Raw genomic sequence first — 22,268 nt, 5'->3', positions numbered from 1 at the left:
ACAAAACTAGTTTAGTAACTAAAGTTGCTGTTTTGTTTGCGAATCATATGATTTCTTGTACTTGAATGAAAGCCAAAAAGATTTTCGCAAAAAACACGAGAGGTCAAAGAAATCTGGATAAACATATGAAGCAAGCAGCTACTAAATTACTATTCACAATAAAGAGACCAAAAAGGTCAAAATCTGTAGAGAAACAACAGTGAAACCAACGCAAAAGAATAAACTTGGAACGTGTGGCAGTCAAACATGAAATAGAGATGAGTTCCATCACATCCAAAAAGACAAAAGAGGACAAAATCAACACTCAAATTACAAAGAAAATAGCGAAAATCGCTATTCTCGGCATCCATTGCAACGTGGATGGATGTGAAGCAGACACAAGCAATTGAGATACAGAACTAAACTGCCAAAAGGGCACATGTAATTTGACTATTGACAAGTGATAAATTAAGCAACTAGGAATACCTCACGTGAAGTTTTTAATTTTAATTTCAGTGTAAAAAATGTTTTTAAGAATTGAGTGATACACATTTTGTCGGTTTATGAGGACGAAGTAATTATGCTGGTCAGTGATGAATGGATGGTCAAATGTGAATTGAAACATTGGCAAATTTGAGAAGGAAAGAACACATTGGGAGATATAGATTACGTACGTAAAAGGAGTCATATAATAAATCAAATATTCGCTATTTTTACAAGCCACATTGGGTCTACGTATCGCCTCTGACCAAAGTTTAAAAGCCATTTTTTGGAGTTTTTAATAAAATTTTTTTGGTAGGTATTATTAATACACTTCTAACATGCGCACCTGTTCATGATCGTTAGCTAAACCAAAAACAGAAACAAAAAGATAAAAGAGTAATTGTATACAATACATTAACAACCTCACACAGTATGCACGATACAAACAATAAATAAGAACAATAGACGATGAACAAAAGAAAAAATAAAAACAATAGAAGAGGAAGAAGCCACGGCGGCGGCTGCTGCTGCTAGGAATGATTATGTTTTCTTCTTCTTCTTCTCCCATAGCTGGCGCTGTCTCCATTCCCCATCATCTGTATAGCTACCAATGACAATTTCAGAAATGTGTGCGATTCTTGTGTAATCTTCACTTTCTTCCTTCTGATTCTCTAACAGCTTCTCTCTCAATTGAGAACTCGTCTCATACAAAGTCAGCCGCTGAAGATTGCTCAAGTGCTGAATACCCAAAGGTAACTCCTCTAGTAATGGAAGTTGTTCCAGAAATAGTGTTTGTAGACGAGGCAATGCACCCTTCTCCACTCTCATCCATCTCAACCCTTCCATTCTCTTTAAGTGCATCCACTTCAGATTTAGGAACCCTCCAGTCTTGAAACACAACCCTTCTCCCTGGTAAGATCCACAGAAATTAATATTAACCAAATTCGGCAAATGCTGGAGGGAATCAAGCGGATCCTCCTCACTCCTTAACCTACTCCAGTCCAAATCTATTCTTACCAAGCCGTGAAGATGAGCTACCCATTGTGGCATCTTTTCTAAGCGGCCACGCAAAATTAGCATACGAAGAGATTGAAGAAACGAAGAAGAAAGAGAAGGATGATGATGATTTAGATCGATTATCTCATGATCATCATCACCTTCTCCAATTGATTCAATGCTTAATTCCCGAAGACTGGTGAGGTTGGCAAGGGAGGAGCAGAGCTCCTTTCCATCTTCTCTTCTTAACTTTGTAATACGTAATTCTCTTAATTGGGTCAGCTTTCCTATCTCCTTAACTATTGTGGATCCACTACTTGCATCTATGCAGTCTAATACTTCTAGGGCAAGAAGTTCTCCCATATTCGAGGGAGCTTTAAATCCGTGAGATCCATAATCATCATCTGAAGAATCAACTTGTTGATATACTTTGAGAACCCGAAGCTTTTGCAGCTTTAGGATTTCCACAGGTAGTTCCCTAACTCGAGTGTCCCCCAAATTCAGATACTCCAAATGTTGAAGCTTTCCAATAGCTCTCGGGACTCTTTTCACTTTTGTACCATATAGGCTCAGATATGTGAGGTGCAACAAGTTGAAAATCTCATTTGGTGTTTCCTCTATCTCTTCACCTCCCAATTCCAAAACCTTTAGCAACTTACTCCTTAAAACTTCAGATAGGAAGGTTTTGGATAGTAATGGGTTGGTGGAACTAACTGTGATGAATGATCGAAGGTGTTCAAAGGAATAAAATTGTCTTTCTTGGTGGTATTGGATGTTGCTACTGTTACTACTACTATGGATTGCTAGACGGCGTACCTTCTCCTCAGATGGCCACGTCATTGGTTGTCCAGTAGTAACTGTCACCATGTTTTGTTCCCTTGACTTGATGAGAATAACTTCTCTCAATAGGTCATGAATTCGACACGTGTGGGGCGTTCCTTCATAAAACACATTAGTTGCTTGAATTAGGCTTCTGCTGATGAGTTCTCTGAGATAACCCCAGGCTACATCTTCAATACTCATTCCTTCTCTCCATTCTACAAATCTTTCAGCAATCCATAATAGAATCAGCATCTGGCAGTTTATTGGATAATCCTCCGGATAAATGGTTAAATACAACAGACAGGGTTTGAGGTGCGAAGGCAGATCATTGTAACTCAGAGAAAGTATCCTTTTAACTCTCTCTAGCTTACCGGTGAATTCACCCCCAAGACTCTGTTGAATCTTCTCCCATTCATCTATTCTGCTCGCGTCCTTCGAAGCTAAGAGCCCACCAATCGCAACAATCGCCAAAGGCAAACCGTCACATTTATCCAATAGAGCTTTTGCAACATCCATCAGGTGGGCGGGGCAACGATTTCCTTTAAAGATCTTGTTGCAAAATAGGGTCCACGAATCTTCATTTGATAGTGGCTCCATTCTGTGGACATAATCCTGAGATTCTGTGCAAGAGGCAGAGGCTACATCAGCATTTCGTGTTGTTAGCATGACACGATTGCCGTAGTTACCCTCAGGCAGTGCAAATTTGATTTCATTCCAAAATTCCACGTCCCACACGTCATCGAAGACAATTGCATACCTTCCAGCTTGTTGAAGAAAATCTTTGGCAAATTCTTTCAGCTCAGCGGTAGATATAGATTCGATGAATTGTGGGACTGATTTGTTCAATTCCTTGTGCAACTGCCAAATCAAGTCTCTCAGGAGCTTTGGAAAGTCGCATGTTTGAGAGACGGTTACCCAGGCACGAACTGGGAAATTCTTTCTAACATCTGGATCTTCATGGACCTTTTTGACCAGGGTAGTTTTCCCTAGTCCAGCCATACCAACCACTGAAATAACCTTGAGTTGGTGATCGTCTGCCTCGAGAAGCTTAGAAATCAGATGTTGTTTGGGCTGGTCAATGCCAACCAATTTTGCTTCCTCCACTAGAAGTGCATCATCCCTGCTATAGCGCCATGAGTCGTTCATGGTTGAAGATCCAGTGACACGGTGGTCGATGCCAAATTCAACTTGGTATCTCCGACATCCTTCTGAAATATTTTTTATCCTGGACTTTATGCTTTGAATTTCACTGGCAACCTGATGACGAGCTGGCAAGCTCTTAATGGCTTTGAGAATTCTCTGAAGAGAGCCACAGAATCCATGATGTCGGTAGCCAGCAAAGCGAAGTACAAATTCATCGAGAACATCTTCAATGTCATAAGCAACTTCGCGCACTTGCTTGATCCATTCTTGGAGCCTGAGATTAGAGGTGTCAAAATGGGTGACTTGGACGTGTTTGGATTGGATAAAATGGGTAATGGGTATAAGTAAGTCAATCCGTTTATACCCATTTAATTAGATGGGTATAAATGGGTAAGTCAAAAAATGAATTGGATAATCCAATTACCCATTTATAACCCATTTATTTTAACTTTTTGTAAACTCATTTAAATTCTTTTTTGCAAACTAAGTTATCAATTTTTACCGCTCTTTGTACCCATCATTAGTTTTAAATATTTACTTATAATACTTAATAAGTCTAATTACCAATTTTTTTTCCATTGATACTCTATGTCGCAAAATTACATATTATTTAATAATTGAATAATAAGAATATAAAAATTTATACTAAGTGTTATAAAAATGCAATCCAAAAATTTTGAACCCCTAACGTATATAAATTTAAATTTTCATTTTAGAAAGATAAGAAAAGAAGTTAAAACTTATCATAAATTGGTAATCCTAAAAAATGAATAAGTTAACAAACTAAGAGAAAATAAAATAATAAGATAAACCAACAAATAATAATAACAATGAAACAAAAGTAGTTAACATCATGACAAAATGAAAAATCTGGAAAAAAAAATGGGTGGGGGAAGAGAATTCTAAACGAGTTAATTGGATTTAATGGGTTGCCAATAATACCATTTAATAAATGGGTATTATTGGGTAACCCATTTATACCCATATAAAAAAATTTATGATACCCATACCCGTCTATTCATAGACGGGTACGAGTAAATTTAGTTGGGTGGATTGGTTTGCCACCCATACCTGGGATCATCATCTTCTTTTGCTTCAGCCACTTTGAGGAAAGCTTTCATATGCCCCAACTCATCCTTGATGAGTTGGACCTCTTGTCGAAGCCCTCCCAATAGGCTTCCCTCCTCTTGGAGTAAGGTTGCGAGACGATTTGAAACAAAAGAGACAACAGTTTCTGCCATTTGTATTGTTTTTTGTTATATATTTTTTTTTCAAGAAGAAGAAGAAGGAGGCAGGGTTTTTGCTTCTTTTTATATGGTTATGAGTAGAAGAATGGTTTTAACTTCATACATTTTTTGGGTGCCTGAGAAGGATTTATTATATAGGAAGGAAGACCTTGGTGGGGATCAGGCTGATTCCATCGGAAGTAATGCTCTTTTTCTACCTTCCTTGTTCCCCGTGGTTTGGAATTTGTAGAAAGAAAGTTGAAATGATTTATTCTTTCTTCACTTCCGGAAATTAGTATCATAGTGAGAGCAGAAGCACCACTTTTGGAATAAATCAGCCCTTACGAGTAAGAAAGAGATGAACAAACATGGCTTTATTCTTCTTGTCCTTTTTATTCTTACGTCAAGTCTTAGCTATATCACCTTCAAAGGCTCTCAAAGAAAAGAAGCGCATTTTTTTTTAGTGTAGAATGTGCATCAACAAAATTGAGATGAATGTTGGAGCCAAGTCTGCCTTTCTATGTTGTACTATTACAAAAGTATGAGGAAAGCAAGACAAGTTTGCAATGAATCAGGTTATTTGTCTTTTGTGTCTTTTCAGCATTGTTATTTCGGCTTACAACATTTGCCGCAAGACAAGTTTGCAATGAATCGGGCTAACCAAAAAAATATATATTGGAATTAAAGGGAGAGAATTTTTCTTCTTACAGAAAATCAGGCCAACTGTGTGTTATTAATAACCCCTCCAGTAAATGTTGGCCAAAAATTATTCATGATTTACCTTCTTCCTGCAATAATCTATTCCGTAGGGTAGATAGAATCAACTTGAAATGTTATATCCTTTCTTCAATTCTGCAAATTAGTATCATTTAAGGTTGAAGCACCACTTTTGGTGTCAATAATAAGATAACTAAAGATGGCTTCATTCTTCGTATCCTGAATATTCTTACTTCAACTCTTCTGTTATCCTCTTTGACTGCTTTCGAAGGAAAGAATACACTTTCTCAATTAATCTCTGTTATTCTGTATCAGCGTGACATTGCTTATACCTGGTGCCAAGGATGGTTGCTTATGATATTTCACATGCATAAATTTTCATTTTCACATGATAGAATATTGTAAGTGAGAACTAAAGGGATTTGAAGCAACTTAATTCAAAAAATAAAACTAATCCGTGCTTCAAAAAATCCAGTTCAATTTCTGTGTTGCCCCAACATAAAGAAAAAAATAATCATGGACTGTTGAAACAATTATTGCTTGTAACTTGAGGAAAGAAGCCCTCTTGATTCTGATGGAACTCTAATATGTAACACCCATTATCAGGATTTAAATAATCTAGTTAAAAAGGGATTTCCATTGGTAACCAACTGGCAATAGGATCACCCATATCTAGATATTCTATATTCTGAAGCTCTCAATGCATTTGGGATTGTTTTTAACTTTTGTTCTTCTTCATTTGGGATTTCTTTAAATTGCGCAGCTCCAAAAATCCAAAACCTTAATCAACTTACCTGATAAGAGAGCGGATTTTGGATAGTGACTCCATGGACCAATCTATTATCTATTACTATATTAAAAGTTCGATGGGTATTGGCATCATATGTTATAAGCACTTTTTTATCTTAATTTTTGTTGTACCCATATTACCCTCATCTTTCAATTAGAGTTATTACATTTTAATTTTGGTAGTAATTAAAAATACGAAACATTTCAAACGATTAAACCTCAATAATAATGGTAATTAAAATGAAAAAAACTCCCTATTAAAACTATTTAGTGTCGCTTGTACTCCATCTTCAATTCCTATATGTGTCAAAGTTTCTTATCCAAAACAATTTCTTACTTGAAATTATGTGTCAAAGTTTCGCATGGCAGTAGCACATGAAGTGCTGGGTCCAGACTTGCTCTTAGGAGTTGAAAACTCCTTGCCAAAACTACTCACGTACTCAGTGGCATTCTTGGATCTGACCCGACCCCAGGAGAAACCGGATAGTCAGGAATTCCAGATTCTGGAGATAAATCTGACCGGTCTTCAAGAGTGAACATTGGTGGAGGTGGAAGATCAGAGTTGGCAAATTTCTCACGCCATAGGGCCGATACAGCGGCTGCCTGACTTGGGGTTGCGCAAATTTTCCGCCAGATTTTCTTGAAGAAACTGGTGTAGCTAAATCATGGAAGAATAAAGACTGCCTCCAGGATTTGGGAGTTCTCTGTGTTGTTGTGCTCATTTCTATTTTACACCTTCTACCAAAAAAAAAAAGGAAAAATACTAGCTCAATCTCAATTATTTTAATCGCTCACTTTTATTTAAACGGATTTGTAAACCACAGGCATAAATTCGAATTCATGCACCAATTTTGTAATCAAGCAAAACTAACCTCTATTGAGCAGAAATAAAAGGAAGTCGAAGAACCAGAGGAAGAAGTGGTACAAGTGCTCTTTTCAACTTCCTAAATTGCCCCTTTCTTTTGTCTTGGAAATCCCGCGGACAATCGGATCGACAAACTTAACGACTAAATGTAACAGAATGGCCACGAGTCTTAACTTTATACATTTTAGTGGTTAAAATCAGATTTTTAATAGTTCAGTGGCCAAATTCGATGATTGCAAAAGTTTAGTGACCATCCAGATAATTTGCTCTTTGTAATATAATTTTTGTAATGTAGTATGAATTTGTCATATTTTGTATTGTTTTGAATGATTATGATTTTGATATGTTTTTCTATTGGTAGAGTGGTTAACAGTTTCACATTTTTATTTTTTTGGTATTTTTACTGTTTACAGTATAGTATATTTACGATTTGTCTAATTGTGATTTGATTATTGGTCCTGATTAATTTTATGCTAGTGAAAGTTGTGAGAGTGGATTAATTGAAGGATTTCTCAGTGTGTATGATAGTATAATTTGAGGTGTATTATTCTAGGCTGTGTTGATTTTTGTAATATTTAGTATTGATTAGTAATGTGTAGTTTGCTGTTGGTACTATTTAACTTGTGAAGAATAATTTAGTAACTAAAGTTGCTGTTTTGTTTGCGAATCATATGATTTCTTGTACTTGAATGAAAGCCAAAAAGATTTTCGCAAAAAACACGAGAGGTCAAAGAAATCTGGATAAACATATGAAGCAAGCAGCTACTAAATTACTATTCACAATAAAGAGACCAAAAAGGTCAAAATCTGTAGAGAAACAACAGTGAAACCAACGCAAAAGAATAAACTTGGAACGTGTGGCAGTCAAACATGAAATAGAGATGAGTTCCATCACATCCAAAAAGACAAAAGAGGACAAAATCAACACTCAAATTACAAAGAAAATAGCGAAAATCGCTATTCTCGGCATCCATTGCAACGTGGATGGATGTGAAGCAGACACAAGCAATTGAGATACAGAACTAAACTGCCAAAAGGGCACATGTAATTTGACTATTGACAAGTGATAAATTAAGCAACTAGGAATACCTCACGTGAAGTTTTTAATTTTAATTTCAGTGTAAAAAATGTTTTTAAGAATTGAGTGATACACATTTTGTCGGTTTATGAGGACGAAGTAATTATGCTGGTCAGTGATGAATGGATGGTCAAATGTGAATTGAAACATTGGCAAATTTGAGAAGGAAAGAACACATTGGGAGATATAGATTACGTACGTAAAAGGAGTCATATAATAAATCAAATATTCGCTATTTTTACAAGCCACATTGGGTCTACGTATCGCCTCTGACCAAAGTTTAAAAGCCATTTTTTGGAGTTTTTAATAAAATTTTTTTGGTAGGTATTATTAATACACTTCTAACATGCGCACCTGTTCATGATCGTTAGCTAAACCAAAAACAGAAACAAAAAGATAAAAGAGTAATTGTATACAATACATTAACAACCTCACACAGTATGCACGATACAAACAATAAATAAGAACAATAGACGATGAACAAAAGAAAAAATAAAAACAATAGAAGAGGAAGAAGCCACGGCGGCGGCTGCTGCTGCTAGGAATGATTATGTTTTCTTCTTCTTCTTCTCCCATAGCTGGCGCTGTCTCCATTCCCCATCATCTGTATAGCTACCAATGACAATTTCAGAAATGTGTGCGATTCTTGTGTAATCTTCACTTTCTTCCTTCTGATTCTCTACCTTTTCTATCATTCAGAACTCATCTGATACAAATACAGCCCTTGAAGATGGCTCAAGTACTGAATGCCCAAAGGTAACTCCTCTAGTAATGGAAGTTGTTGCAAAAATAGTTTTTGGAGACGAGGCAATGCACCCTCCTCCACTCTCATCCATCTCAACCCTTCCATTCTCTTTAAGTGCATCCACTTCAGATTTAGGAACCCTCCAGCCTTGAAACACAACCCTTCTCCCTGGTAAGATCCACAGAAATTAATATCTAACCAAATTGGGCAAATGTTGGAGGGATTCAAGCGGATCCTCCTCACCCCTTAACCTGCTCCAGTCCAAATCTATTCTTACCAAGCCGTGAAGATGAGCTACCCATTGTGGCATCTTTTCTAAGCGGCCACACAAAATTAGCATACGAAGAGATTGAAGAAACGAAGAAGAAGAAGAAAGAGATGATGATTTAGATCAATTATCTCATGATCATCATCACCTTCTCCAATTGATTCAATGCTTAATCTATGAAGACCGGTGAGGTTGGCAAGGGAGGAGCAGAGCTCCTTTCCATCTTCTCTTCTTAACTTTGTAATACCTAACTCTCTTAATTGGGTCAGCTTTCCTATTTCCTTTATTATTGTAGATCCACTACTTGCATCTAAGAATTGTAATCTTTCTAGGGCAAGAAGCCCTCCCATATTCGAGGGAGCTTTAAATCCATGATATCCATAATCATCATCGGAAGAATCAACTTGTTGATATACTCTGAGAACCCGAAGTTTTTGCAGCTTTAGGATTTCCATGGGTAATTCCCTAACTCTGGTGTTACCCAAATTCAGATACTCCAAATGTTGAAGCTTTCCAATGGCTTTCGGGACTCTCTCCACTCTCGTACCCCATAGGTCCAGATGCTTGAGACGAAACATCTTGAAAATCTCATTTGGTATTTCCTCCTGGATCTCTTGACCGCTTAAATCCAAAACCTTTAACAGCTTACTGCTCCCTAAAACTTCAGATAACAACATGTTGGATAGTAGAAGGTGGTCAAATGTAACGAACGACCGAAGGTGGTCAAAGCAATAACTTCGTCTTTGTTGGTGGTGCTGGGTGCTGTTACTGCTACTACTATGGACTACTAGACGGCGTACCTTGTCGGACGGCCACATCATCGGTTGTCCAGTAGTAATTGTAACCATATTTTGTTCCCTCGATTTGGAAACGATAATTTCTCGCAATAGATCATGGATTCGACATTCTTGGGGTAATCCTTCATAAAACACACGAGTCACTTGAATTAGGCTTCTATTGACGAGTTCACTGAAATAACCCCAGGCTACATCTTCAATACTCATTCCTTCTCTCCATCCAACAAACCTTTCAGCAATCCACAAATTAATTATTCCACGGCATTCTATTTCATAATCCTCTGGGTAGATACTTGTGTATAACAGACATGTCTTGAGATGCCAAGGCAGGTCACTATAACTGAGAGAAAGTATCTTTTTAACTCTGTCCAGCTTACCCGTGCCTTCTAATTCACCTCCAAGACTGCGTCGAACCATCTCCCATTCCTCTGTTCTGTTTACATCTTTCAAAGCCAAAAGCCCACTAATTGCAAGAATCGCAAGGGGCAAGCCCTCACATTTATCTAATATACCTTTGGCAACATCCATCAAATGGCCAGGGCAACTATTTCCTTTAAAGATCTTGTTACAAAACAGGGTCCACGAATCTTCAAATGACAGTGGCTCCATTCTGTGGATATAACCTAGAGATTCTGTACAAGAGGCAGAGGCTACATCAGCTTTTCGAGTTGTTAGCATGACACGGTTGCCGTGGCTACTCTCAGGCAGTGCAAATTTGATGGTATTCCAAAATTCCACGTCCCATACATCATCAAAAACAATTGCATACCTTCCAGCTTGTTGAAGAAAATCTTTGACAATTTTTTTCAGCCCAGTGATGGTCATAGACTCTATCGATTGTGGGACTGGTTTCTTCCCTTCCTCGTGTAACTGCCGAATCAAGTCTTTCAGGAGGTACTGAAAGTCACATGTTTGAGAGACAGTTACCCAAGCACGAACTGGGAAATGCCTTCTGACTTCAGGATCCTCGTGGACTCTTTTCACTAGGGTAGTTTTGCCAAGTCCTCCCATACCAACCACTGAAACAACTTTCAGTTGGTGATCATCCCCTTCGAGGAGCTCAGAAATTAGATGCTTCTTGGGCTGGTCAATGCCAACTAATTTAGCTTCTTCCACAAGCAGTGCGTCATCTCTGCTATAGCGCCATGTTGTGTTGTTCACAGCAGAGAGTGAGTTGGACGCTTGGGCAGAGATACCATATTCAGATTGGTATCTTTGATGAGCTTCAGAAATACTTTTGATTCTGGACATGATGCTTTGTATTTCGCTAGCAACTCGATGACGAGCTCTCAAATTCTTGATGGAGCTGAAAATCCTCCGAACAGAGCCGTAGAATCCTGTTGCGGGATGCCGAGCAAAGCGAGCTACAAATTCATCAAGAATGTCCTCAGTGTCATAAGCAGCATCTTGCACTTGCTTGATCCATTGTTGGAGCGTAGGTTGAGCATCTTCTTCTTTTGCTTCTGCCTCTCGCAGGAAAGCTCTCATTTGCTCCAACTCATCCCTGATGAATTGAACCTCTTGCCGAAGCCCTCCCAATAGTCGTCCCTCCTCGCGCAGAAAAGTTGAGAGTTGATCCAGCACAAAAGAGAGAACTGTTTCTGCCATTTTCAGTCTTTCTTTCTAACTTAAGAATGTTGGGGAAGGCGGCTTCTGGCTTATGGGACTGTCCACTTGGTAATATCTTGAAAGGAAGAAGGAAGAGGAGGTTATAGATTCATAAGCTGATGAACTTCGATGCTATATGGTGCAATATTTATCAAAAAGAAAAAGAAAGAATTAACCAATTACAAGAAACTAAAGCAAGAAACATGATTGTGAAAAACGAAGCTGCCTTACCTGCTACAATACATTAATTTTTTGAACCCATTCCTAAAATTTTGTTAGGAATTCATTTCAATAAATTTGTCTGAAAGACGAAGCAGCCTTACCTGCTACAATACAAAATCACGGAAGCTATTAAGAAGACTGTGCAATTGGTGGGGTGATCAGTCTTCAATACCTTCTTTCAACTGTGGTTCCTTTGGTCGGATAAAGATGAAGGAGCATCTTTCAACTGTGGGTTCTTTACAAAGGGAAGGAATAAAGTTAAAACGCGGTTATTGATTTCATTGACGAAGAAATAAAACTACAACAGAGTCTTCTGTTCCTTCTGCCGACATCTATAACCTCCTCCTTCTTCTATCGAACTAATTTCTGCTTTTTTTTTTTTGGTTGCCCCTTGGACCAATTAGCATTTGTAATAAAAACGGATGGAATATCAAAGAAACCTTAGGAACAAACCACTCCAATACGGTGTCTGACCAAAATTTTGGTATAAGTAGTTAAAGAGGAAAGACCACAAGAGCAATGATGTCGAAGCATCGTGCAATGTCGGATTATTTAACAAAGCAAGGAATAAAGCAAAGGTGTCTGATCAAGTTTTCCAGTTCAAAGCAACTCAAGACCCCACCTCAAAGCAAAAATGACAGTTCTGAATCAAATGGAAGCCAGCTATGAGTTTTCCAGGAACATGTGATGCAGAGGAAAGTGAATTTCGTCGGAGTGGAACAGAAAAAGCAACTCAAGAGCTAAGTTCAATTCGAGTTTCTGAATTCTTTTGTGAAACCTGGCCGAGAGTAGCTGAAAGTAGTTAAGAATACAAAATTATTCCTCTGAAGAGATGGTTGAAAAGATAAAAATATATAATTAAAAAATATATTTATAATATAAATAAAATAATATATTTATAAATAATGGCTATCTAAACTCTGTTGCTTTTATATTACAATTGACTGTGCCTATATTTTATGTCCTACTCTGAAAGGGTAGGAAAACCCAATTAAGTTGCATAAGAACCAGATGAAAATATTCATTTAGTGCCTGTTTGATAACATAAAAAAGTGTTGAAACTGAATTTATTCAGACATTCAGATGTTGTGGGTGTTTGATAAATAAAAATTCACCTGCTGAACTTATTAAGTGGTGCTGAATTTGTATGTATTTTTTTCAGCACAAGAATCGTAGCTGAATGCTTAATTTGATAAGAATCAAGAGATTTACTTCAACTACTTTATCTTATCTACCAAATATGTCCCTGCTTGTTAATTACATTCAAAATCCTTATCTAATTAAACAACCTAATATTTCCTATTCAAAATCCTTATCTAATTAAACAAAACAACCTGATATTCTCTATTCAAAAATTTTTTTTAACAATAGTATTTTTTTGCAGTAATTTTTATCCACAAACATTTATATTTTGATATATTTTTTTTTTGTGCAGACAAATATTATTTATGTGATGCAGCTTATCCACACACACGTGGCTTTATGACACCATATCGAAATATTAGATATTGGTTGTCTGATTTTCGAAATGCTTCTCGTCCAAGATCAAAAGAAGAACGCTTTAACCAAGCACATGCAAGATTGAGAAATGTAATTGAACGTGCTTTTGAAGTATTAAAAGCTCGTTTTCCCATTCTCAAAACAATGAAACCATACCCTTTTCCCACACAAAGAAACATTGTCACTGTATGCATTGCTCTTCACAATCATTGTCATTTTCATACCTAACAATTTTAAGTTAATTAAATCATAGGTTCTATTTCCTTTTTGGATTAAAAGATAGAAGGGCAAAATTGTACAATTTAGCTTATTAAGCATTAAGTTATGAATATTTATCAAACAGTATAAATAGATTCAGCATTAAGATTCAGACATTCATATATCTCTTTTCAGTGCTTAAAATTCAGCAAATTAATTATTTCAGTATTCAGAATTCAGAATTCAGATTCAGTGTTATCAAACGGAGCCTTAGACAAAAAAGATGCACTAGCACACTCTTAAGATTTTATCCACTTGCACGTTTCCAAAGTTTGGACCCATGACCTGCAGTCGAGAGAGAGAAACCTTCAATCTCTTCTTTGTAGTCAGCTTACTTGCATTACTTTTCTACCCAGTTCATGGATGGTTTGTTGAAATTCAAGCATTAGCTTTTATTACATCTTATATTGTGAGAGTTATTGTGATAGGGTTTTTGTGTTTTCACAAAAGATACACTTGGAATAACCTAAGAGATGCTTCTTTGATTCACCGAGATACATAGCTATCCCCAGTTTATGCACGAGAAATAAATAAGGGAAAACAAAGTTGACCAACGATGGAGCCAAGGGAGTTGGGGGAGCCATGACCCTTTAAGTTTTGAAAATTTGTAATTCATAGTATATAAATATATGTGAAAAACAAAGTTAGCTTCCCCTAATTTTTTACAATTTTAGTTTATACTATGAGAGTTTATATCTGTGTGAATTAGGCACCTTTGAATTAATTTTTCTTCACAAAATGTTATTTATTTTTTATCATGCTAATTATTTAACTTTCAAAAAATTAAGCATATAAATTGATAATTCATATTGAATTGATCCAATTCAATATGTTATAGTAAAAAGATCCAATTCCTAATTATCAAAGGGCTAAAACAAAATTAATTACTTTATTGGGCCATATACAAATATACAACTCAGCTCAATTAATTAGACTTGCTCTCAGTCTTCCTGTATCAACTAGAACTATAGAACGAGCTTTTTTAATTATGAAAATAATCAAGACAAAGATCCAAAACAAGATGGAAGATAATTTCTTACATGATTGCCTAACTACATACATAAAAAAGGAAATTGCTAAAAAATTTAGCACTGATTCAATCATAAATGAATTTAGTTCTGTGAAAGAACGTACAGCTCAATTTACTTTTAAGAAAAGAGGTTGAAATTTCAAGATATGTTAACATAATTTTTATATTTTTAATTGAAAATAGTAATATTTATATTGCATATATATATTTGCATTGGTGACATATTGGAGTATCTTCTCATAATGTGTAAGTTGGGTGGTTTGTAATGTTATAAAATACTTAATCAAAAGTTATTTCTTATCCTAATTTTCATTATGACTATGCTACATGCTTATGAAATAGACAAACCTTTATAATTAAAGTATATATTTGATGTTTTTAAATGTCATATATTTAAATAGATGAAAATTATTTTAGGAATAACATATTAAGATAATTTTGTTAGGAAAAATTTTGGTCTCTCAAAGGAACAAATCCTGGCTCCATCACTAAAGTTCATATATTGAAGTTGATCAAATCAGATGATACTAATTAACCAGATTTGGCTCTGTAGATTTACAACAATTCGGTACCACACCCATAAACTGTTCCGGGCAAGATACAGCCCTTCCAGCTTCTTCAAGGTTCCATATTCCCTGGGTGTCTGTCCGCTAAATTCATTCGATGACAATGACAATCGTTGAATTACTGAACAAGAAGTTAAATTTGATGGCAACTGGCCATTTAACTTAGGGATAATTTCAGAAACCTCTCTTGAGGTTTTTGACAATTTCACTAAGCTCCCCTCAATTTTAGAAAATTACACTAACGTCTCTTGCTTTTACTATTTAAGTAACATTATAGATCCATTAGGCTAGAATTATACTTAAGTATCCTAAAATACCCTTATGCAATATCATAACATCAAAAGAAAGTGAAAAAAAGGTTTAGTGATCAATTTAACCCCAAAAAAAGTAACAAATACTTTAATCCAAATTTGCTATGCTTTCACAATAATTGTAAACCCAAAACCTCATCAACCGTTCAAGCAAACTCCAATTTAATTCCCAAATTCTATTAATTTTGGTATCACTAAAATCCCAAATTTTACCAAAATCGCACTCCAACTTAATCCCCAAATTCTATCAATTTCGGCATCATCAAAATCCAAAACACTACCCAAATCACTTTACAAATACACCATAACCACCGCCACCACCTACTAAAATATCCTCAAAAGTTTCCCGCCCCAAGTTAATACTATATCTTGTCTATTGGCTAATCTCACACCTCAAATTATGAACCCAATACCTATCACATATCACCTTCCTCAAATAGAAGACCTGACCAGCCACTATTGATGTCTATGCCAAGAGGAACCTCACATTCCAATGGTGCTAGGAACAAAGAAACTAATTTTTATGACAAACCACCACCAATACTTGTAAATAAAACAACAATGAAACTAAATGAAGATATTAGATTCTAGTGCATAACAGACATAATAGTATAACCCAGAGTCATCCCTTTTCTCTTCCAACCATAGCTCATTAATTTCATCTTTTTTCCTCTCTATCACAACCATCTTCATCATCTCCATCTAATTTGACCATGAAATTTTCATTTGCTCCCTCAATTTGTAATTTTGGAAATTTTGATTCTTTAATATATGCAAATTATAATACAAGAAGAAATAAACAAGATGATTGATAGTTAAGTACCACAGAAAGAGAGAAATAGACAAGAAATAAACACTTCGGGTAGGTTTGCATGGTGGTGTAGTTGATGGGTGGAAGAGACTGTGGGGTTATAGATAGGAAGGAGAGAATCATAAGAGGTAAAAAAAATGGAGGGAAAGAGAAAAGAAACAACTTTTAATTAAAGTAGGGTTGGGGATGATGACGAGTTATTGCAGGTTTTTATATTTTGTTTTACTTTTGATTTGGTTTTTGTGTCCCACATGTGGTAAATTATCTATTAAGTAGAGGGTATTGTAGTCATTTTATTGAACCGAGGAAGGTTAGTGTAATTTTCTAAAATTGGGGAGAGCTAAGTGAAATTATCAAAAACCTCAAAGGAGGTTTATGAAATTATCCCTTTTTTTTGTTTTCAAAAATAAGTTGCATTTTTTTGTTACCTAAATTATACCAAATTTTGTTCTGTTGATTTTATCAAATTTGGGGAATGCCAGCATCTATATTATGTCTCTGGATTTTATTAGGGGAATTGATACATTGAGTGGGAAAAAGAACACTGATGTGTAACATTGATGTGTAGGCCAGTATATTTGATTCAACAATATATAATTTCTACAAAATGTGTCACAAACTCAATACTACGCTTTTGCAATTTGCACTTTGGGGGTGTAAAAGGTGAGAATTGAGTCTTAATTCAAATAATACTCATCCACCTGAGAAATAAAAGTACAATACTAAATCAAGGGTTAAAGTTCAATGCTAATTTAAGTGTACAATTATCATTTAATGTTATATTAAAAATGCCCTCTGAAGTTAGTATTTAAACTAGCCAAATTCCCTCTTTTACTCAACCATGATTTTAAATATAATAATTTCCTAAATAAAAAAGCATAGTAATAATAGATTTCTTAAAAAACATACACGCTCTAAGCCTCTAACATGATTCTCCATACAATAACATATTGTAAAAAAAATTAATTATATATATATTTTTTTGAAATAAGCATACATGTAGAATGTGCCAAAAGCATTGGTGGTTATAAGCATCTATGGAGAGCTAAATTATGCTTACAAATGGTAGGATCAAAGAAAGACTGTGGGAAAGTAACGCCGAAGTATTCTCTCCATGAGAAGAACTGGCAAAAATTTTGTGATTTCACAACTTGATATAACTTTGGAAGTGCATGGACATAGGCATCTGTGCATGTTACAAAAAATAACCTTTTCTTTTCTAGAAGCAAAGGTTATTATTGTCGGCATCATGCTACTATTATTTGAACTTTTTTTATGCATCGCGATTAGTACCTCAGTTGTAGAACCCACTCTACTCTGAGAAGCAGTCCATAAAAGAATGCCCAATATTCCTAACTCGCTGAGTTTTGTTACAAGAATTTGGTCACCATTCCCTTTTGATCACTATCCTAAAGTTGTGACTGCCTGCATCTCAACGTTTGGCGGTAATCCATAGCTCAAGGTCAAATGCAACATTTGGCCAGTATAGATTTAACCAATTCAGTTGCCCAAATGGTCTATTATATGAATATGAATCCTGCACAAAAATAAGAAGCAGTCGTAAAGGATACAGTTCAAAAATTTTTATCTGCTTTTGGATGGTTAATTAAGTCATTTGAGTTTTGATAGGCCAGTTGGTTTAGCAGAGTGTACAAGTGGATGATGCTGCGGTATTTGTGAAATGACTTTATGGGCCTTTATTTAGTTGCTCGTCGTTGACATTTTTATCCTTAAATAAATGACAGCTTTAACTTTTAGGCTGATACAGTCCAGTGAATGTTTTATAATGATTGTTTTCTAGCTGTTATTCGATATTTTACTAATCTTGTACTTAGTCAATGAATTGGTACTAATCTCACACTTATCTTACTAACTACGGTTAATTAGTCAAACTCCTCCTCTCTTCTCCGTCAGAATTTTGTTGGTTTTCAATTCTTTTTAACTATAAAGTTTTTGGTTTCGGTTTCACTTTCGAAGTACATCAAAAATAACAAATAATCATCCTATTAATCTCATCTTTTTTATGTTCATTTTCTTCTTCAATCCAACAGAAATCTGGAAAAACATATGAAGCAAGCAGCTGCCCAACCACTAAATTACTGTTCACAATAAAAAGATAAAAAATGCCAAAATCTGTAGAGAAACACTGAAACCAGCGCAAAAGAATAAACTTGGAATAGGGCCAACAAACATGAAACAGAGATGACCTCACAATGAGTTCCATCACACTCAAATTACAAAGAAAATACACTTCTTGATCGTTAGCTAAATCAAATATAGAAAAAAAAAAGGATAAAAGAGTAATTGTATACATTAACAATCTCAAACAGTATGCACGATACAAACAATAAATAAGAAGGCAAGACACAGAAGATGATGAACAAAAATAAAATAAAAACAAAAGAAGAGGAACCAGTGCTGTCCACAAACTAGAGAAAGGGAAGCCACGGCGGCTGCTGCTGCTAGGAATGATTATGTTCTCTTCTTCTTCTTCTCCCCCCATAGCTGGTGCTCTCTCCATTTCCTATCATCTGCATAGTAACCAATGAGAATTTCAGGAATGTGTGCGATTCTTCTGTAATCTTCACTTTCTTCCTTCTGATTCTCTAACAGCTTCTCTCTCAATTGAGAACTCGTCTCAAACAAAACCAGCTGTTGAAGATGGCTCAAGTGCTGAATACCCAATGGTAATTCCTCCAGTAATGGAAGTTGTTCCAGAATTAGTTTTCGGAGACGAGGCAATGCACCCTCCTCCACTCTCATCCATCTCAACCCTTCCATTCTCTTTAGGAGCAAATCCTTTAGCATTAGGAACCCTCCAGCCTTGAAACACAGCCCTTCTTCCTGGTAAGATCCACAGAAATTAATACAAACCAAATTGGGCAAATGTTGGAGGGATTCAAGCGGATCCTCCACGCCCTTTAACCCGCTCCAATTCAAATCTATTCTTACCAAACCGTGAAGATGAGCTACCCATTGTGGCATCTTTTCTAATCGGCCACGCAAAATCAGCATACGAAGAGATTGAAGAAACGAAGAAGAAGAAAGAGATGGATGATGATGATTTAGATCGATTATCTCATGATCATCACCTTTTCCAATTGATTCAATGCTTAATCTATGAAGACTGGTGAGATTGGCAAGGGAGGAGCAGAGCTCCTTTCCATCTTCTCTTCTCAACTTTGTAATACCTAATACTCTTAATTGGGTCAGCTTTCCTATCTCCTTAACTATTGTGGATCCACTACTTGCATCTATGTAGTTTAATACTTCTAAGGCAAGAAGCCCTCCCATATTCGAGGGAGCTTTAAATCCATGATATCCATAATCATCATCTGAAGGATCAACTGGTTCAAATACTCTGAGAAATCGAAGCTTTTGCAGCTTTAGGATTTCCATGGGCAGTTCCCTAACTCCAGTTTTACCCAAATTCAGATACTCCAAATGTTGAAGCTTTCCAATGGCTTTCGGGATTCTTTCCACTCTCGTACCATATAGGTTCAGATACTTGAGATGAAACAAGTTGAAAATCTCATTTGGTATTTCCTCTTGACGTCTCAAATCCAAGACCTTTAACAACTTACTATTCCGTGAAATTTCAGATATCAACATTTTGAATAGTAGCGGGTCTGTGGATCCAATAGTAATGAACGACCGAAGGTGGTCAATGCAATAATTTTGTCTTTGTTGCTGGTGCTGGGTATTGTTACTGCTACTACTATGGACTACTAAACGGCGTACCTTCTCGGACGGCCACATCGTTGGTTGTCCAGTAGTAACTGTGACCATGTTTTGTTCCCTTGACTTGGAAACGATAACTTCTCTCAATAGGTCATGGATTCGACAATATTCGGGCATTCCTTCATAAAACACACCAGTCACTTGAATCAGGCTTCTACTGACGAGTTCACTGAGATAATCCCAGGCTACATCTTCAATACTCATTCCTTCTCTCCATTCTACAAACCTCTCAGCAATCCAAAAATTAATTAGTCTATGGCATCCTATTTTGTAATTCTCCGGGTAGATACTTGTGTACGACAGACATGTCTTTAGATGCCAAGGTAAATCACTATAACTAAGAGAGAGTATCTTTTTAACTCTGTCCAGCTTACCAGTGCCTTCTAATTCACCCCCAAGACTGCGTCGAACCATCTCCCATTCCTCTGTTCTGTTTAAATCTTTCAAAGCCAAAAGCCCACTGATTGCAAGAATCGCAAGCGGCAAGCCCTCACATTTACCCAATATAACTTTGGCAACATCCATCAAATGGCCAGGGCAACTATTTCCCTTAAAGATCTTGTTACAAAACAGGGTCCACGAATCTTCAAAGGACAGTGGCTCCAATCTGTGGATATAACCTAGAGATTCTGTACAAGAGGCAGAGGCTACATCAGCTTTCCGAGTTGTTAGCATGACACGGTTGCCGCCGTCGCTACTCTCGGGTAGTGCAAATTTGATGGTATTCCAAAATTCCACGTCCCATACATCATCAAAAACAATTGCATACCTTCCAGCTTGTTGAAGAAAATCTTTGATAAATTTTTTCAGCTCAGTGGCAGTCATAGACTCGATCGATTGTGGGACTGGTTTCTGTCCTTCCTCGTGTAACTGCCGAATCAAGTCTTTCAGGAGGCTCTGAAAGTCACATGTTTGAGAGACAGTTACCCAAGCCCGAACAGGGAAATGCCTTCTGACTTCTGGATCCTCATGGACTCTTTTCACCAGGGTAGTTTTGCCAAGTCCTCCCATACCAACCACTGAAACAACTTTCAGTTGGTAATCATCCCCTCGGAGGAGCTGAGAAATAAGACGTTTCTTGGGCTGGTCAATGCCAACCAATTTAGCTTCTTCCACAAGCAGCGCATCATCTCTGCTATAGCGCCAGGTTGTGTTGTTCAGAGCAGAAAGGGAGTTGGACGCCTGGGCAGAGATACCATATTCGGATCGGTATCTTTGATGAGCTTCAGAAATACTTTTGATTCTGGACTTGATGCTTTGTATTTCGCTGGCAACTCGATGACGAGCTCTCAAATTCTTGATGGAGCTGAAAATTCTCCGAACAGAGCCATAGAATCCTGTTGCGGGATGCCGAGCAAAGCGAGCTACAAATTCATCAAGAATGTCCTCAGTGTCATAAGCAGCATCTCGCACTTGCTTGATCCATTGTTGGAGCGTGGGTTGAGCATCTTCTTCTCTTGCTTCTGCCTCTCGCAGGAAAGCTCTCATTTGCTCCAACTCATCCATGATGAATTGGACCTCTTGCCGAAGCCCTCCCAATAGTCGTCCCTCCTCGTGCAGAAAAGTTGAGAGTTGACGCAGCACAAAAGAGAGAACAGTTTCTGCCATTTTCTGTCTTTCTTTTTAACCTAAGAATGTCGGGGAAGGCAGCTTCTGGTTTATAGGACAGTCCAGTTGTAGTATCTTGAAAGGAAGAAGGAAGAGGAGGTTATAGATTCATAAGCTGATGAACTTCGATGCTATATGGTGCAGTATTTATCAAAAAGAAAAAAAAAAAGAATTAACCAATTAGAAGAAACTAAAGAAAGAAACATGATTGTGAAGAACGAAGCTGCCTTACCTGCCACAATCTAAAATCATGGAAACTATTAAGAAGACTGTGTTTGCACATGTCTTCGGGACCTTCTTTCAACTGTGGGTCCTTTGGTGGGATAAAGATAAAGGAGCATCTATCAATTGTGGGTTCTTTACTTCTTTTAGTTCTTTATACGAGGGGGAAGGAATAAAGTTAAAACGCGTTGGACTGGACATTATTGATTTCTTTTAACGAAGAAAAACTACTGCAAAATGTTTTGCCCCTTCTGCTGACTAATTTCTGCTGGCATTTTCCTTCCTTCCACTATGCAATTATTTATTTTGGTGATATTCGTGCCAAACATATTCCTCTAAAGTATGGTATCTCAAAACAATCAATTTTTTAGTCTCATTACTTGTGTATCAACTATTATTTGATAATCTAATATATCTTTTGATTGGAAATTGAAAAATAAAATGTCTTGTAAGTCGGCCCCTTTTGGCAAGTGAATTTTTTGA

General features: G+C 36.6%; 1 protein-coding gene across 1 annotated transcript; it reads right to left on the bottom strand.

The window, feature by feature from the left end:
* Positions 1–847: 847 nt before the first annotated feature.
* On the bottom strand, positions 848–21,698 carry LOC113781425 (disease resistance protein RPM1-like). Its single transcript, XM_027327358.1, has 2 exons — positions 19,026–21,698; positions 848–1,338 (listed from the first exon to the last, which is right to left on the bottom strand). The coding sequence occupies exons 1-2, from the start codon at positions 21,561–21,563 to the stop codon at positions 1,003–1,005; spliced, it is 2,874 nt and encodes a 957-aa protein (XP_027183159.1). The 5' UTR covers positions 21,564–21,698; the 3' UTR covers positions 848–1,002.
* Positions 21,699–22,268: the final 570 nt, after the last annotated feature.

The sequence above is a fragment of the Coffea eugenioides genome, chromosome 8 (assembly GCF_003713205.1).
Source record: "Coffea eugenioides isolate CCC68of chromosome 8, Ceug_1.0, whole genome shotgun sequence".
Taxonomy (NCBI): domain Eukaryota; kingdom Viridiplantae; phylum Streptophyta; class Magnoliopsida; order Gentianales; family Rubiaceae; genus Coffea; species Coffea eugenioides.
This window is presented reverse-complemented; position numbering and strand designations above follow the sequence as displayed.

What these genes read in the sequence shown, in the direction of transcription:
- LOC113781425 (XM_027327358.1), bottom strand. Translation starts at nt 21,563, where the DNA reads ATGGCAGAAACTGTTCTCTCTTTTGTGCTGCGTCAACTCTCAACTTTT. An exon ending in GTTTCAAGGCTGGAGGGTTC is followed by an intron (nt 1,339 to 19,025) that starts CTAATGCTAAAG and finishes ACTGGAGGGTTC; the next exon opens with CTAAATCTGAAGTGGATGCA.